The 15385-nt window shown below is 40.8% G+C and overlaps 3 protein-coding genes across 5 annotated transcripts in view; 1 reads left to right on the top strand and 2 right to left on the bottom strand.

Moving 5' to 3' along the window:
• Positions 1–6705, top strand: part of tulp3 (TUB like protein 3) — a 17862-nt gene extending 11157 nt beyond the window's left edge. For both annotated transcript variants that reach the window (XM_008400401.2, XM_008400400.2), the window contains exons 4-12: positions 1872–2034; positions 2714–2935; positions 3898–4031; positions 4125–4316; positions 4402–4514; positions 5097–5214; positions 5309–5407; positions 6138–6309; positions 6398–6705. In XM_008400401.2, the coding sequence (XP_008398623.1) occupies positions 1872–2034; positions 2714–2935; positions 3898–4031; positions 4125–4316; positions 4402–4514; positions 5097–5214; positions 5309–5407; positions 6138–6309; positions 6398–6531 (1347 nt within the window). In that variant the 3' untranslated portion in view covers positions 6532–6705. The remainder of the gene's footprint in view (positions 1–1871; positions 2035–2713; positions 2936–3897; positions 4032–4124; positions 4317–4401; positions 4515–5096; positions 5215–5308; positions 5408–6137; positions 6310–6397) is intronic.
• Positions 6706–8180: 1475 nt separating this feature from the next.
• On the bottom strand, positions 8181–10963 carry LOC103459299 (TCDD-inducible poly [ADP-ribose] polymerase-like). The gene is made up of 5 exons (XM_008400765.1): positions 10176–10963; positions 9936–10104; positions 9062–9249; positions 8708–8977; positions 8181–8619 (listed from the first exon to the last, which is right to left on the bottom strand). Exons 1-5 carry the CDS (start codon positions 10961–10963, stop codon positions 8181–8183), a joined length of 1854 nt encoding a protein of 617 aa, XP_008398987.1.
• A 1265-nt stretch (positions 10964–12228) lies between these two features.
• On the bottom strand, positions 12229–15052 carry trim35-14 (tripartite motif containing 35-14). Of its 2 annotated transcripts, XM_008400399.2 has the most exons (7): positions 14953–15052; positions 14384–14834; positions 14193–14288; positions 13553–13783; positions 13443–13465; positions 13235–13353; positions 12229–13123 (listed from the first exon to the last, which is right to left on the bottom strand). In XM_008400399.2, the coding sequence occupies exons 2-7, from the start codon at positions 14807–14809 to the stop codon at positions 12579–12581; spliced, it is 1440 nt and encodes a 479-aa protein (XP_008398621.1). In that variant the 5' UTR covers positions 14810–14834; positions 14953–15052; the 3' UTR covers positions 12229–12578. The 2 variants fall into 2 exon arrangements, with proteins under 2 accessions (XP_008398621.1, XP_008398619.1); XM_008400397.2 differs by having other exon boundaries at positions 14384–15052.
• Positions 15053–15385: the final 333 nt, after the last annotated feature.

The raw sequence follows: 15385 nt of genomic DNA, 5'->3' as shown, positions 1-15385 counted from the left end.
CTCTGGTGGACGTTTAGGTGGATCTCTGGTGGACGTTTAGGTGGACCTCTGGTGGACGTTTAACTCCGCCAGAGGTTTCTGGTTCACACTTAACCCAAAGTCCCAAAGAGGCATATGGAGACTTCTGTTCTTATCAGGAAACACATGAACTGCTTTGCTTAAATGTGAATACATGAAAATTATGATAAATGAATGATATGTAAAAGAAAAAGCGTATATGTTAGGTACATGTTATATGAAAAAGTCCTGAATGCATTTTCATATAGACAAAACTAAGAAAGCATTTTTCACTGGGAGCCCCTTTATCTGTCCCCTCCTTCCGACGCTAATGACCGCTCATTCAGTTAGCAACGGTGGCTGCACAGACACACTCTGCTGCTTGTCATAGTGAGATAGGCCTTTTCTGTCAGAGGAGCACATTATGCAGACGAGGCCATCAACTTTTCGATTGTGAGCTTCAGAAAAGGAGACAAAGAAAAGCCAGCATTCATTTGGTCTCCTTCCTTTATTGTCTGGAAAAAAATGGGCTCTGTGTCATTTTTTGCTCTATAGGATCAATAATTTTTGCACAATGGAACAGGTTTGTACATTTAATCTTTGTTTTTGCTTATCTGTGTCAAACAGGAGAAAGCTGCACTTTACCAACATTACTTTAGTGTTTCATTGTGAGGTTTTGAACAGTTTTCTCTTTTATCCAGAAAAGTTTAGGCGAGTGTGTTCCTTGCATTGGACTTTAAAAAAAAAACTAAACTAAAACTGTAATCATGGTCAGTATCTGCTTTGAACTCTGTCCAGTTTTCATTTTCCTGATGTTTTGATTCACACAGGGACGACTGTGAACGCCTTAAGTCACTTCCTGATCTGTAAATGTTCAGTTCTCAGTCATAACAAAAGAATTAAACCTCACAATGGATTAAAATAGCTCCAGAATGACAAAATAAACTACAGAGTCTTGATTGCTTCTTTAAAACACTTTACTGTTGTTGAATAACAAGCACAATTATGGATTGATTTATAATAATTGTCTTTTGAGATTTATTTTCATACTGATTTCTTAAATAAACTGTAGAATCCTTGACATTTTCTGCACTAAGAGGATCTTATGAGGAGGTAAGATCTTCCACACATTTAAATTTTTTTTTACTAATCTTTATAAATCTGTACAAAATAGTAAAATGCCTCTGTAGATTTATTCTAAATGAAATTGTATTATTAAATTCCCTCATATTGACAGGTTGGGGTGCCAGTGTGTGCACATTTTCACTTGAGATCTGTAACTGATGCTTTTCTAGTTCACTAAAAGGAAAAAGAAAAAAAACGGTAAAACAGATGTTGTCTAGTTTTTGACTGATGAATTATGAAAGCTCCGTTTTTGGTTTGCCAAATCTGACGCCAGGCTTCCTGGTGTCGTCCAGCTCACTGAACAGCATCACTCATCGGGACGTGTTGTTGTGCGTTTGGCACACTAATTAATCCGCTTGCGTAATCCCATTCGCTGCTCTGATCACAGTTGGGGTAGGAGAGCAGAGGTTCTGCATGTACATCATAACCACAAGGCGTTTGCAGGAGCACACTGCATTAGATATCTCTATTTTAAAACTCAGTCAAGTAGCAGGTGCAATGCAGACCAGTTTTTATTTTTTTTTATTAGGCAGGCTTTTTGCAGCATTTACTGGGTTGCATCTCATCATGCATGTAGATGTAATTACCCTCCACTCTGTAATGTTTTCCACCTCAGCTGCATTCGACCTCTTCACATCAAACATTGAATAATTAGTTATTTTTTCATGAGCACGTGATCAGCTGTTTGGGGAAGGTCAGCCTGAACGTTATCTGAAAGCCTGAGGTCCCATGATGCCTTGCGTTCACAGCGGGCGCTGCTGGAGCAGAAGCAGCGGCGGAAACGTCAGGAGCCCATGATGGTCCAGCCCAACACCGAGGCCCGGCCCCGCCGCAACAGGACGCGGCACTGCGACGAGCAGGACCCGCTGGTGGAGTCTCAACTCAGCATCAGCAGCGACGTCATCCTTGATGGTGAGAGAATCAAACGCAGGAATCTCTTAAACAGCATGTTCCGACGTCGTCGCTGTCGCATAAGAGTGTTTTTAAAAAAAATAAAAAGCAGCATAAATTACATAAAAACGTCTTTCAAGCTATGCGTTCAATCATTAAGTACATAAAGTAATGCTAGCTTCTCTCTTATATTTACATGCATCTTTTAATCATAGATTAAAAGATAACTGGATTCTATTTGTGCATAAACTTCTAACTGAGGAGAACATCATTAGTTCCTCTTCCTTCATCATTTGGCAGATTGATGGAATAAAAACCTGTCCTGTTTAATGTTTTATTAATAGTGAATCAATCTGTCACCTTAGTTATTAAAGTAAAAAGGTTTCCAGAGGATTAAAATACATGTTCTGACATGTTTAAGTTGCTGCTCATAGTTATTTTGGTTTCATTCAAAGTCTTAATCAGACATATTTTATAAAAGCCAATTAGCCCAAATAGGGATCTGAACCACAGTTAATAAAAATGGGGCATTATATGCAACTTTACATTGTATATTCTTGTTGTGATTGACATAATTGATCAAAAATACTAAACTACCAAAGGTTTTAAGATGATTTCTAATGATTAAATACAAAACAGTGGATAGAGTGTCTCTCGATGTAAAGATAGCAGAATAATAATAACTTTCCAACTGTTGTAGGTATTGATGGACCGGCAGCTTTCCTGGGATCAGAAGCCGGTGATCTGGGAACCAAAATCCAAGTTCGGTCAGTGAGCAAGCCCTCGTCACCGCAGCCCCGCCATCAGTCTTCGCCTCCGCCTCAGCCGCAGAGTCCTGCAGCCGAAGAAACGGAACAAGACGGCGACACCGCCACTCTGCTGGAGCCCAAGACCGACATCCACCAGCTGCTACAGAAAGAAGGTCTGCTTGGTGCCACAAGGTCTCCATTCATTCTGTTTTCTCAGGAAAACAAGGGATTTTGTTTGGTTGCTTTCTTTAAAAAAAAAAAAAAGATTTCAACTATTATATTTTTTTGCATAGTTAGCTCTTTGTGTATGCTGCTTTGAGCTGAACTCACAGCCAGTGTTTAGATGTGATCCTGCAGACCCTTCCAGCCCTAATCCACAAAGATTCTTTGTAGTTTCTTTGACAATATAAATTGTGACATTTCATTTCCCTTTGGGATAAATAAGGTGATTTTGAACTGAATTGAGCTAACTTATTTATCACTTTTAAATGCTATAACAAGTTAGAATAGTCACTGTGTTATAATTTCTGTCCTTTCCTGAGCTGCTTTAGCACCAGTGGACCACCACTTCTCTCTAGCAGTGAATTAAAGTTGGGTCTAGCAGCAGCCAAGAGCTACGTCTTGGCTGATAAATCCAATTATCAATGAGCAGACAGATGCCTCAGGCCTTCCGTCTGCTGGAATCATTTTACATCTGCATGACTGCCTGGCTCCCAGTGTTAAGCCTCACAAAAAAAAAAAAAAAAACTCTGGCATTTGCAGAGCTGAGTCATTTTCATCCTGTTTCTGATTTGAAATGATTCAGTAATTATTGGAATTGTTAAGATTTTTTATTTTTTTTTTGCATAGAAGAGCAGCCAGCCGTCTCCCTGTGGAAGAAGAAATGCCCCGTAGATCATTCCAGAGAAACAAGAGTCAGACATTTCCCAAGTGTTGCATAATCCATAGAAATACTTTTCATGTATCGAAGAGCAGAACGAGCTGTCTTCTTTAATCCTCTCCAGAGATTTATTTAAAAAGAGGAGGATTTCCGCCATGTTTTCTGCCTTCATGCCTTGTGTGATAAAGCTTCCCAAAAGGAATTCCCGTTTTGCCGATCTGTGCTCATGCTTTTTTTCCTCGTGCCGTTCGACAGGCCTGTGTGGAAGCATGAACTTTGATGAAGCCAGCGAGCATGGAGACGAGGCAAACGAGGAACGGACGGGTTCTCTGTTCTCCAACGCCGACACACCCAGGCCCGCATCGGCTTCCAGTGGCAAAAACGCTCCCGTGAGTTTTGCACCAACTTCTACCGCTCGCTTACCGACTCATTCAGATACTTCCAGGACATTTAAGTGCTGCACTGTTCCCCTTTTATCCCAGGAGGCGGTAATCCCCGGATCACTTTCTGCAGAAAGCGTCCTTGCAGACGCAGCCAACCTGGAGGAGTTTGTGCTGCTGCCGGCTCCTCGCGGCGTCATCTTTAAATGCAGGATTACTCGGGACAAGAAGGGCATGGACCGCGGCCTCTACCCCACCTACTTCATGCACATGGAGCGAGACGAAGAAAGAAAGGTGAAAGCCAGACAAATTAACTTATTTATGTTACTCGTGAAGTCGGGTCCCTATTTTTAATCTTACAATATCTTTTTCTCTGCAGGCATTTTTGTTGGCTGGAAGAAAGAGAAAGAAGAGCAAAACATCCAACTACTTGATTTCAGTGGATGCCACGGATCTGACACGAGACGGAGAGAGCTTCATCGGCAAACTGAGGCGAGCCAAATGCTTTTTTGTTTATAGTTTTAAACATTATAAATAGTTTCCTAGATAATCAAATAGATGTAGAATAATATGTTTTTTGTTGTTGTTTTTTAGTCCATTTAATTCTAAGATTCTGCTTATAAATTTGGAAATAAGAGTGAATAAATGTAAATTAAAACAAATCTCTAAAAAATGTGGGAATCATCCTGTTCAGGTTTGTTCTCTCTGAATGCACAACTGAAGTCCTGATTTCTTAAAAAAAAAGGTGAATTAGCCCTTTAGCTTTGCTCAGAAACGTAAACAAATAAATGCTCCAAAAGCGAATAAACAATTTAACCAGGAAGTCCCAAAACATCCCAGAATAACATCCAAAGCTCTAAAGAGCTCACTTGCCTCAGTTAAGGTCAGAGTTCATGATCTAATAATAAAAGAGCGACTGGGCAAAATGACCGCCACGGGAAAGTTTCAAGGCTAAAACACATTTGTGGGGATGTTGGTTTAACAGAAATTGTTTTAAAATATAAGAAGTAAACCTGCAAAGCTATTTATAACATAAATAGTTATGTGTGTTACGTGTGTTTTCTCTTTAATCAGGTCCAACTACACGGGTACTAAATTCACAGTGTATGACAACGGCATCAATCCCGGCAAAAACCTCGGGACGCTGCTGGAAGAAAGCAACACACGACAGGAGCTGGCTGCAATCTGCTATGTGAGCCAGTAGCAAAAAACCAAGATGCTGTTGAGCTTGTCCTTTATGGTGACATTATCACATCGTTGTGCAATCTTTTTTTTTTTTTTGGCAGGATACCAACCTGCTGGGATTCAAAGGGCCACGTAAAATGACCGTTCTCCTCCCAGGGATGAACTTGAACTATGAGCGGATCCCTGTAAGGCCTCAAAATGTGAGTCCAACAGAAAAAAGGTTTATGCAAAAGTATTTCCTCTGAACTCTGTGTCGTTAATTATCTTTAACTCTCCTCGCCTGACCTGTTACTTTAGGTGGACGACCATATCTTAGTACATTTGCAGTTATGTCATACATACTGGGTTAAGAATCTGCTTGAAACTTCTCAACAACTTTCTTTGTGTTATGTTCTTTAGTCTTTCACTCCAGTAGCAGTCAGGCTTGCAACGAGTCTGAGAAAGCCTCTGACTGCAGACTGTTGGTGTGTGGCAGTGGTGTCATTAGTAACATGTCCAAGATAACATCATCAATTGGTTCATTGTCAACTTCTCTGGGATTTGCAGTTGTAGTTAAGGTTTTAACATGTGAATCAGCTGCTCCCACTTTTAAAAAAACACTTGTTGCCATGGATATGCATTATGACAACTGTTTGAAAGTAAAAAAAAAAAAAAGTGAGAGCAACAATTCTTCCATCTGCACAGCATTGAAAACCGAGGAATTCATTAAAGCAACACCTCAGCCAAAAAGAACAGATCAGAATGATTAACTACCTAAAGGAGTTCTGTTACGTTGCCACCATGAACGCTGCAATTCTAGAACAGTTTGCTGATTAGATGTCTTCTGAATCTGACAAATTGTTGCACAGGATCGTATTTATAAATTTGAGACGGCGAGGGGTGTGTATATTTTCTGGAGGAAGCATTAGCATGTTTTGGTTTATGTGGCAGGAACAAGAGACCCTGGTGAGCAGGTGGCAGAGCAACGTGATGGAAAACCTGATTGAGTTGCACAACAAGGCCCCCGTTTGGAACGAAGACACCCAGTCTTACGTTCTGAACTTCCACGGCCGCGTAACACAAGCTTCGGTGAAAAACTTCCAGATAGTACACGACAACGACCGTGAGTGTATCCTTCAATACGTGACATCGCCTTGTGTGTGTGTGTGTGTGTGACTGCGGACTGAACACGGCGTTTCCTCCAACCACAGCTGACTACATCATCATGCAGTTTGGAAGAGTTGCCGAAGACATCTTCACCCTTGACTACAGCTACCCTATGAGTGCTCTTCAAGCTTTTGCCATTGGTCTGTCGAGCTTTGACAACAAGCTGGCCTGTGAGTAACGGGAGGATGTCCTGCAAGCAACCCACCTGATTTGAGCCATCTGTGTTCAGCTGCTGTTAATATGTAAAAAAATGTACAGGCTAAAAGAGAAAGCTCATTCCATCTTATGAGACACCATGTACAAGAAGAGCTGATGTCATGCTTATAACCTCATGTAAAGATATATGAACTGATCTTGTTTTCTGTTGTTTCTGGTTCTGTTTTACTCTATTTAATCCTTTTTCCCTCTGGCGCCATCTGCAGGCACAAAGTTTAGACCCCTAAATAGAAGAGCGGTCAGTTATTTTTTGTTTGCCTTTATTTTGTTTACAAATTCAATTATAATTAATATTATTATTGCCACCTAATTTAATTGCCCCTTGTGTCTAAAGTGCATTTTTATGCATGGATGTTTTATTTTTGTGACTGAAATGCTAGTCTTGACATCACAAACACATAAATGCAACATTGCACATTTTAAAACATACAATACACATGAATTGTTTTTTTTTATTGATTGATTTACACCTTTTACCAGAATAGAGTATAAAGACAATCTTTTTTTTATTCTTGTTAAAACACCAGTGAGCTGTTATTTTGGTGAACAGATGCACAAACTGTGATTTTCTTTGTTTGTTTTTTGTATTCATTAGAAAAGCCAAACAGAAGTTAAATGGAAATTTGTTCTGCCCATATATAACTTCTCTCTACATGGTAGTCTGCCATGTGTAGGTGCCTCATTTTTCTTTCTTTTTCTTCTATAAGACGTGCAGAAGTAAGAATTTCACATAAATCCACAAACGTTATTGAAACACTACACATACGGGCTCAAATATATTCATACATCTGTACTTCATATGCGACCGCTCTGCTCAGCAGAATTTTACATTTACTTTAAGCTGCTAATTAGCCAAGACTAATTTAGCTAATATCATTGGGGTGTGCAGTTATATTTGAGCATATATTTACAGTTTTAACTGTGGATCAGAGAAGACTTAATAAGAAGTTCAAACCTTTAATTCTTTGTTTTAAAAAAATGTTAGGTTTATGTTTTATTATCCTCTCCTGAAATAATGTCTCAAATGGCCCACTGGAGCTCTCCACCTGTTACACTCCTCATGTGCTACACAGTTTGTTACAAATGTTTCAAAAAATCACTTTTGTCTGAACTCTAAATGGCAGATTGTGCAATAAACCGTTGAAGAATTTAGATTCCCATAAAAATTTACAAATCATGTTTCTCTGTTCCTGCAAAGTGAGTTTAGTGAAACACTTCCCAGTCTGAAATATTTGACAAACGCAGTCAGATATACGCTTTTATTAGAACCAGTACAAATATTACATTTGCTCAACTCCTGTTTTTTATATTTAATTATGTGTGAAAAAGAATTTTATTGACTGAAAACTATTTTCATAAACGTTTCAATTTGATTCTGGGGAAAATGAAAAGGGAACTCAAAAGTGCTTATTTCCACTGATGTACGGTCTTTTAAAGAAGATAAAATAAAGAACTTGTAAAAACAAATCAACGGTTTCTACAGATGCTTTTTGGTGAAAACTTCATTGCAGAACTGTGTACTTTACGTTAACCAGAACATTTTCTAACATTCCTAAATGCTGCATATTATCATGAACACTTTCTGACAGACTATTTCTGATTTAATTCTCATCAGTCGTGAATAGTAATCTCTTGAGATAACTTTTTGTACTTGATCAGGTAGTATGGGTAGCACTGGCAGCTGTCAAACACTATAAACATCTGAGGGTTTGGCTTGTTGTCGACGCAGGCATCGTAGAGACTGACCTTGGCGCTGGGCGGTCGCCGGTAGTTGTGTTTCCCTAAGCAAACTCTTCCCACCAGGACTTTGGCCAGAAACATGCAACCAACCTCATTGGACTCGTTTGCTTCTGTGTACTCGTGGGACATGAGCGCGTTGGTAGCAAAGTACGAGCCGAACCCGTGAGAGTGTCCGTTGAGGCCGGCCACCCGGGGGTCAAAGCCGTGGAGGCAGATGCTCTCTGAGGCGACCTTTGTGGTCCCGTGGAAGAGATGTCTCTCCAGAGGTCCCTCGGCTCCGCTGTGGTGTTTCTGCATGTGTGTTTTCTGCCTGTGACGACAACGCAGGTTTGTAATTTTTTTATTTAAATATTAATTGAGTTTTTGTGTTGCAATTCTTTAAATAATAAGGCCGCAACCTTTGGTACTTGTCCCAGTGCAGCAGGTTCTGGATCTGCTGGATGCTGATGATGTCGACCTTGGTCTCTGGCAGGTTTTTGTGGAAGAATCTTTTGATGCTCCGGGATGCCTGAGTCCTGGCCGGAACATCAACCAGGAGGTAATCCTCCTCTGAGCCCGGAAGCCAGACCGGAGGGTACCAGGAGCTGAACTCCTGCAGAGGATCTACGCTGAAGTTAGCCGCAGCAGCGTTGGGCTCACAATTAGTAAAGTCGGACGGGATTCCAGTCCTAAAAGCAAGAAGACATTTAGAAAATATAAATATGTCTAACAAAGATGCAACAGACGGAAAGGGAAAGATCCAGAATACAAACTTTAGGTGAGGATACATGGACTCTGGTGAGCGGTAGGCAGGTCTGCAACAAATTTGTCTTTGGAAGCCGGTGCTGATTCTGGTCTGGGTCATACTGGTGAAGTCCACCTCGTACTTCTGCTTACCGATGCTGAAGGAACATTTTAGCTCCTTTTCACTCATCTTTTTCAGGAGAAGGGCAGACAAATCCTAGAAAGGGATGAACATGAGCGTACTTGGAGTTCAGTAAATCACACAGCGACGGGGAAATTAAGCTGCAAGTTGAAAGCTGTAAGTCAAAACCGGAGCAGGTCAGTGGTGAAAATCTACAGCAGAAAAACCCGATGCTATGCTTTAAGGGTAAGAGGGTCCAATCATATCAGTGCTTTCAGCAGCAGTTGGATTACAACATGACATCCCTCAGGGTTTTCAGGATATAACTGCTCCTGGTGCAATTTTTTTAAAGTATGTTTCTTTTCATTTTCTTGTTGAGGACTTTCAAATTTATATCCCTCTGAAAGTGAATAAAATTGCATTCAAAATCTTGAAAAACTGACTTTAAAGACAAATACTGAATGGAAATTAATGTCACAATCTTCAGGAAACCCATCTTGTAACTTGAGTGGTTAGTGTCCTTCTAACCTTATGCTGTAGCTCCTTTAATGAGGATTTCACCTTCCAAAGTGGGTTCCTAATATTGATCAATCCACAAATCGTCACTTCAACTACAGTAAACTGCGATAAATACATGCATATTTTACAAGTTACACATAACTTGTAAAATAAAAGTCATTCCCAGCTCCAAGTTTCGACTCCAGAGGTAAATGAATGACCGCTCAACCCTGTTTCCCTGCAAACTTAAACCAAAGGAGAATTAATAAAACAAATAAAGTTACCGCGCTGTACTCTTTGAAGTTCATGCCCTCACACCAGTAGATTTTGCTCTTGCTTGGAAAGTGGGGGTTTGTTTCTACGCTCTCTGAGTTAGTAAGTCGCCTGACTGCATCATACTCTGAGAGATCGTCCAGCTCCATTGTTTCAAAGTCCAGGACCTGGCATGTTTGCCTAAAAGCAATTACATTCATTAGAATCCATAAATTGATGTCTTAATTATTGGTAGTTGAACTAAAACTCACTTGTCTATGAGGGTAACGTCGCTCTGTTCAGCACAACAGTAGCTCCTCTCCAGTAAGACCTGAGCGCGAGGTGAGAGGTCGATCCATTGGTGGGTCTTTATCGACCACAGCTGCCAGTGGAATGGGTAAGGTGTGTGGTGCATCTTACACCTTTTCCCTGCATCACATGCACCCAGAAGGAAGTTGTCGCAGATGCGGACGTCAGGGGAGACCTTTGTGTGAAACGATAAGAGATCAGGTCTCTTGGGTTCAACATCTCGGTCACCGGAAACGCTTGTAGGTGGTTGGATAGCATGTGGGGGCTTTATGGTTGCAATGGTGCCAGGCTGATATCCCTGTGGAGAATGAGTGATGAGGAGAGGCAGTGACACAGAAATCGGGTTGACGAGACTCTGGTTTGATTGATTTGTGTGGGGCGGCGTTGGCAGGCAGCTGTGGGAGACAGTCAGCAGCACACAGGAGGTGTTCTGGATCTGCAGCTGAAGGCTGGAGGTTTCTGCCACACTGGATGAGTTTTCTCTCTCACAAGAAGCGGTGATGTCCTCCTGCTTCACAGGAAGAGGTGTTAAGTTGATACTGATGCCGTAAGGTTTGACCGTCCAGGTGACGCCGACTTTCAGGGATCTCAGGGCGTCCCACACCGGGAAGCTGGTGTTGGTATCGGCAGGCACTTCCAGGAGGAGAAGGGATGAATTGAGCAATATGGCTTTGGGACTGTCAGATGGGCCCTTTGGGGCTTTGGGTGCCAACTTTCTTTTTTTTCTTCTCCCACTTGAAACATCAGACATCTTTGACTTCCTATTTGACATTGGAGAAAATAATTTTGGACACATTGGAATAAACAGCAGAAATAGTTAAAAGATGAGAAGAATAATTTAGGAAGAGCTCTTGGATAAACATAAAAGACATTTTATCTTGTTTGCAGGAATGACTTCGAGTTAGCTCTTGAAAACATACAAAGGTAGCATCAGCAAAATAAATGTATTAGCTGAACTAATTTCCAATTAAGCTAATAGCTACAATGTAGCACGAGCTCTGTTACTGGAGCTAGCTAAATAAAATACAAACGCGGTAATAATTAATTAACCTACCGTTAGTATCTTATCGTGGATGAAATATTGAGGAGTCAACTGTCTCTGTAAAGAGAAAACAAGATTTCAAGACCGAAGTTTTTATTGTTTAAAAGTGAAGGTAAGTTTCCAGAAGGTTAATGACGACGACCTTTATTCTAATCAGGCGGGTATGGAGAAACTTTATTACAAAAAAAGACGTAAAATAAACAAGTCTACAAAATAATACGAAACTAATGCTCATGCAATGTTTAAATATTTAAAGACATAATTGTCAATAAATTATAGTGTAGTTGTTACCTGAAATGTGCAGGGGTTTTTCCCACTATGTGTATTAATTTGACAGCCAATTAAAGAAATCCGCCCTCTTTTTAAAGGAGGAAAAATGGAAATTACTTTCAGAGCGTTCTGGTAATTTAATTTTTCAGTACGTCTAATGAAAAACAACAACAAAATAACAAGTAGTGGGTTTGTTTTTGTTTCAAATTGTAAAGTAAAACATGGAAGTACACGTTGTTTTTCTTTTTTGTGTTATCAAACTGTTGGGAAGACATTTAAATTTATTTTGAGTGTGGTTTTTAGAGTTGAAATCATAATAAAAACACAAAATTGACGGCAAAAAGTAATTTAATATTATAGACTCTTAAAACTTGAGCTTGTACAGCGGAGATTTTTATATTTATATAAGAAACAGCGCCTCCTACTGACAGATTGCATGACTGCCATATAATTTAGGTCACTGCCTGGGATACATGTTTTTTTAAAAGGCCCATTTTTTATTTTAAATGTGATTATTTTTATTATATAAAAATAAAATAAAAATTTAAAATTCTACTTATTATTAAATTTGGACACAGAGTAGGTAAATGACTTGCATTTTATTTTAGTGTTAGTTATAAAGTAAAAAAATTCCAACCTTCTTCATAATATTTACTAACTTTGTTCAGTTTTCCATTAAAAAGTAAATACAACATCAAATAAAATATTATTTTAAGAATTTTATTGATAAATATATGATTAGCATTTGTAAATAAAGTTTGATTGGCATTAACACAAACCCAAACATGATTATGCAGCCCATCTGACTAACAGTAGCATAATTACATTTCAGTCATACATACGTGAACTGCAATCTTTCAGGTTATTTATTTGCACATGAATATACACAATCACCATCGTTAGAAAGAGAAATCCTAATCATCATTTAAAAAAAAAAAAACTGTTACAAAATTAGTTTTTTGAGTAAATTTACCCTGAAAACATTAAACTGAAGGTCAGAGAGTTCAGATCAACAAAAGTTAGAGTTAAAGAAACAGTCACCTAAGTTGGAATCTTAACAAAAATCAGCAAGTTTCAGGAAAACATCCACTGGTTCAACCGTCAAAGGGCACTTCTGACAGCCTACCCACAGGTAGGGGAACACCGCCTCAGTGATGGTGTGTTTGAAGGTGTAGATATGTGTGTTGTTATGCGGGTCATAGAATGACACTTTGCCCTTTTCACAATCCAGCTGCACTCTGATCCTCTGCGGATTTCTTTTCAGACTCAGCCGAGTCAAAGGAGAAGTACCGGCAAAGTACATCTTGTGGTAAAAGTACACACACAGGTAGCCGTTGTTCAGGACCGAAGACACTTTCTCCTTCCTTCTGATGGACTGCTTCGCCACGCCGACGACCCACGCCGTGTTCTCTCCCACGTTCACCTCCCAGGCGTGCTTCCCCGAGGTCAGGCCGTCCCGGCCCAGAACGGCCGTGTCAGGGTCGAACCTCTCCGGATTGTTGGGCAGCCTCTGCTTCTCATCGCTGTCATGGACGGTGGTGAGGTCATCTGACAGGACAAGCCATGGGGCCGCCGTGTTGGGATCCAGAGTGACTGGAGCTGACGAGAACATGGCAGAGTTCAGGTAACAGTCCCCCATCAGGAATATATCCAAAGGTAGCTGCTTTTCCAAGAGTGTCAGAATGTTTTAACACATCTGAATAGACTCACTGTATTTGGCGATTTTATGCATCTTCTCCCACACCTGGAATGTTAAAGAGCCGACGTATTTGGCCACGTCTATTAGTGCAGCTGGAGCCATGACTGACTCTGCTACTGGAACGTTTGCCCTGCAAAAGGTAGAATTAGGGTTTTTTTTATGCGAATGAAGTGCAATAACAGAATGGAAAACATTTAAACAGAAAATGTTTCTTTTTACCTTGCAAGTGTACTTTTGCATTTCTGAAAAAAAAAAAAAGAAGTCATTTAGGATTTGAAAGCAATGTGCATGCATGCCTGCACACCTGTTGTTATGGTAAACTAGCTTACATGAAGGACAGACAGGTCCTCCAGAGCCATCTCCTCCTCCAAACCTCTGATAGTTTCAGACATGGACGATATGCTTCTCTCGATTTCCTCCATCATCTGCCTCATCTGTCCCGTCTTCTGCTCCTCCTCCCTCCGCAGCGTCTCCATCCGGGATTCCTCCTCCACACGAAGGAAGTTGTGGAGTTTTTCAAACTCCTCGTGAGTCCGTCTTTCCACAAATCGAGCCTGAGCCTGAAGGAAAATATTCTTTCACTACAGCGGCACAAGTACTTTAAAAAGTTTTTTTTACATTTTCACACTACAACCACAAGCTTCACAGTAATTTGGGCTTCTATATAGATTTGGATTTTTTGCTTTTCAAAAAAATCTGAAATATCTGTTCAAATCCAGTTAGCCTGTCGCCAGTACAAACTTTTTTTGTTTTTTATCAAAAGTCACCTACTGAGTAGAAATCTGACTGCTGAGGACGAGTTGCAAGAAGTGGTTGTTTAAAGAAACCCATTGGTAATGGATATATGCAAAACTTTACATGGAGGAAAACTAAGAATGTGTCATAAACACACCATCTGTAGGGTGAAACATGGTGGTGGCAGCATCATGCTGAGAGAATATCTTCGGCTGGGAAGACAAGGTACTGCACCTGAATGTGTGTGACTGCATCCTCGCAGTTTTTCTTCATTTTGTCAAATGCTTCCCTCCTCTCCTGCAGCGAGCTAATAGCCGACTTCATTTTCTCCTGCATGAATAATTAAAATTGAAGCTTCTAATGCATAAGACCTTATAACATTAGGAGGGAACATGTTTGCAGTAGAACCTAAAGCCAGGATTTACCTTCACATCCAGAACTGCTTCGCTGATGGGACAGCAGTCGTGCTGCTTGTGTTTTCTTGAGGTGTGGCAAACCACACAGATGGGCTCTTTGTCCAACAAGCAATACAGCTTGAGCTTCTCGTTGTGGGCAGGACACATCTCTCCTGGATCGCAGTACAGCTCCCCTCCCCGCTCCTCCACAGGGAGGCTCTCCTCCTGCACACATGACTCACACAGGTTCTTCAGGGTCAGACTGGGCACGGGGTCGTCCAGGCTCTGGGTTCTGCACAGCGGGCAGTCCCGTCTTCGCCCCCTTCCGGTCCAGTACTGCTGCAGGCAGGGAGCACAGAAGCTGTGGGTGCACTTGAGGACCACCGGGTCCCTGAAGATGGCGCAGCATATGGGACAGGTCAGGTCCTCCTCGGGCAGAGACAGCCTGCCTGCCATTCTGACTCTTCACTCCTTGTTTACCCTGAAAGTGAAAGTGGGGCAAAGTGATCAGACACAGGAGAGCCAGAGGCAGCAGCTGCAGACTGTGAGCTGTCTGCAGGGAGGAGAGGTGAAGCTACGTCAGAGGCAGAAGCCCTTACAGAGCAAATGAAGATTCACAAACAGGCAAAAGCAAATCAAAAAGAAGAAAAACTGACAGAAGTACGAGTCTGACTGTAAACACTTCCTGCTTCCTGTTGTGCTGAGTCACCCCAGAAGGTGGAGTCAGATAGAGAGAGGAGCCAGTTTAACCCTTTACTGCCTTCTCTCATTCTATTCAGCCTCAGCAGGAAAAAATGAAGCACCTAGAAGCTGATCTTACATTCACTACCTCAGGGTTTTCGCATAATCTTGGAAAATATGGAATTTAATGTATGTCCATGTCCTTCCTTTTTATTTGATTTCTCCAATCTTGTTTCCATCTTTGCTTTTAACCTTTCAGCCTCTTGGTTTTCCAAGTTTCTTGTTTAAAACAAAAATTCAAAAAACAGTTACCTGAAATGTAAAATATTGTGTGCATTTTAAAAAATAGTC

Source organism: Poecilia reticulata, linkage group LG23 (genome assembly GCF_000633615.1).
Source record: "Poecilia reticulata strain Guanapo linkage group LG23, Guppy_female_1.0+MT, whole genome shotgun sequence".
In the NCBI taxonomy this organism is placed as follows: Eukaryota; Metazoa; Chordata; class Actinopteri; order Cyprinodontiformes; family Poeciliidae; genus Poecilia; species Poecilia reticulata.
Note: the sequence above shows the minus strand (reverse complement) of the source record. Positions and strands in the feature narration are given on the sequence as shown.

Coding starts and splice junctions, on each gene's coding strand:
- LOC103459299 (XM_008400765.1), bottom strand. CDS start 10,963: ATGTCTGATGTTTCAAGTGGGAGAAGAAAAAAAAGAAAGTTGGCACCC. Junction 10,105..10,175: donor GACGTTACCCTCATAGACAA/GTGAGTTTTAGT, acceptor AATTGCTTTTAG/GCAAACATGCCAGGTCCTGG. Junction 8,978..9,061: donor TCCATGTATCCTCACCTAAA/GTTTGTATTCTG, acceptor TCTTGCTTTTAG/GACTGGAATCCCGTCCGACT.
- trim35-14 (XM_008400397.2), bottom strand. CDS start 14,809: ATGGCAGGCAGGCTGTCTCTGCCCGAGGAGGACCTGACCTGTCCCATA. Junction 14,289..14,383: donor AAGCAGTTCTGGATGTGAAG/GTAAATCCTGGC, acceptor TTATTCATGCAG/GAGAAAATGAAGTCGGCTAT. Junction 13,124..13,234: donor GCATAAAATCGCCAAATACA/GTGAGTCTATTC, acceptor TGTTCTCGTCAG/CTCCAGTCACTCTGGATCCC.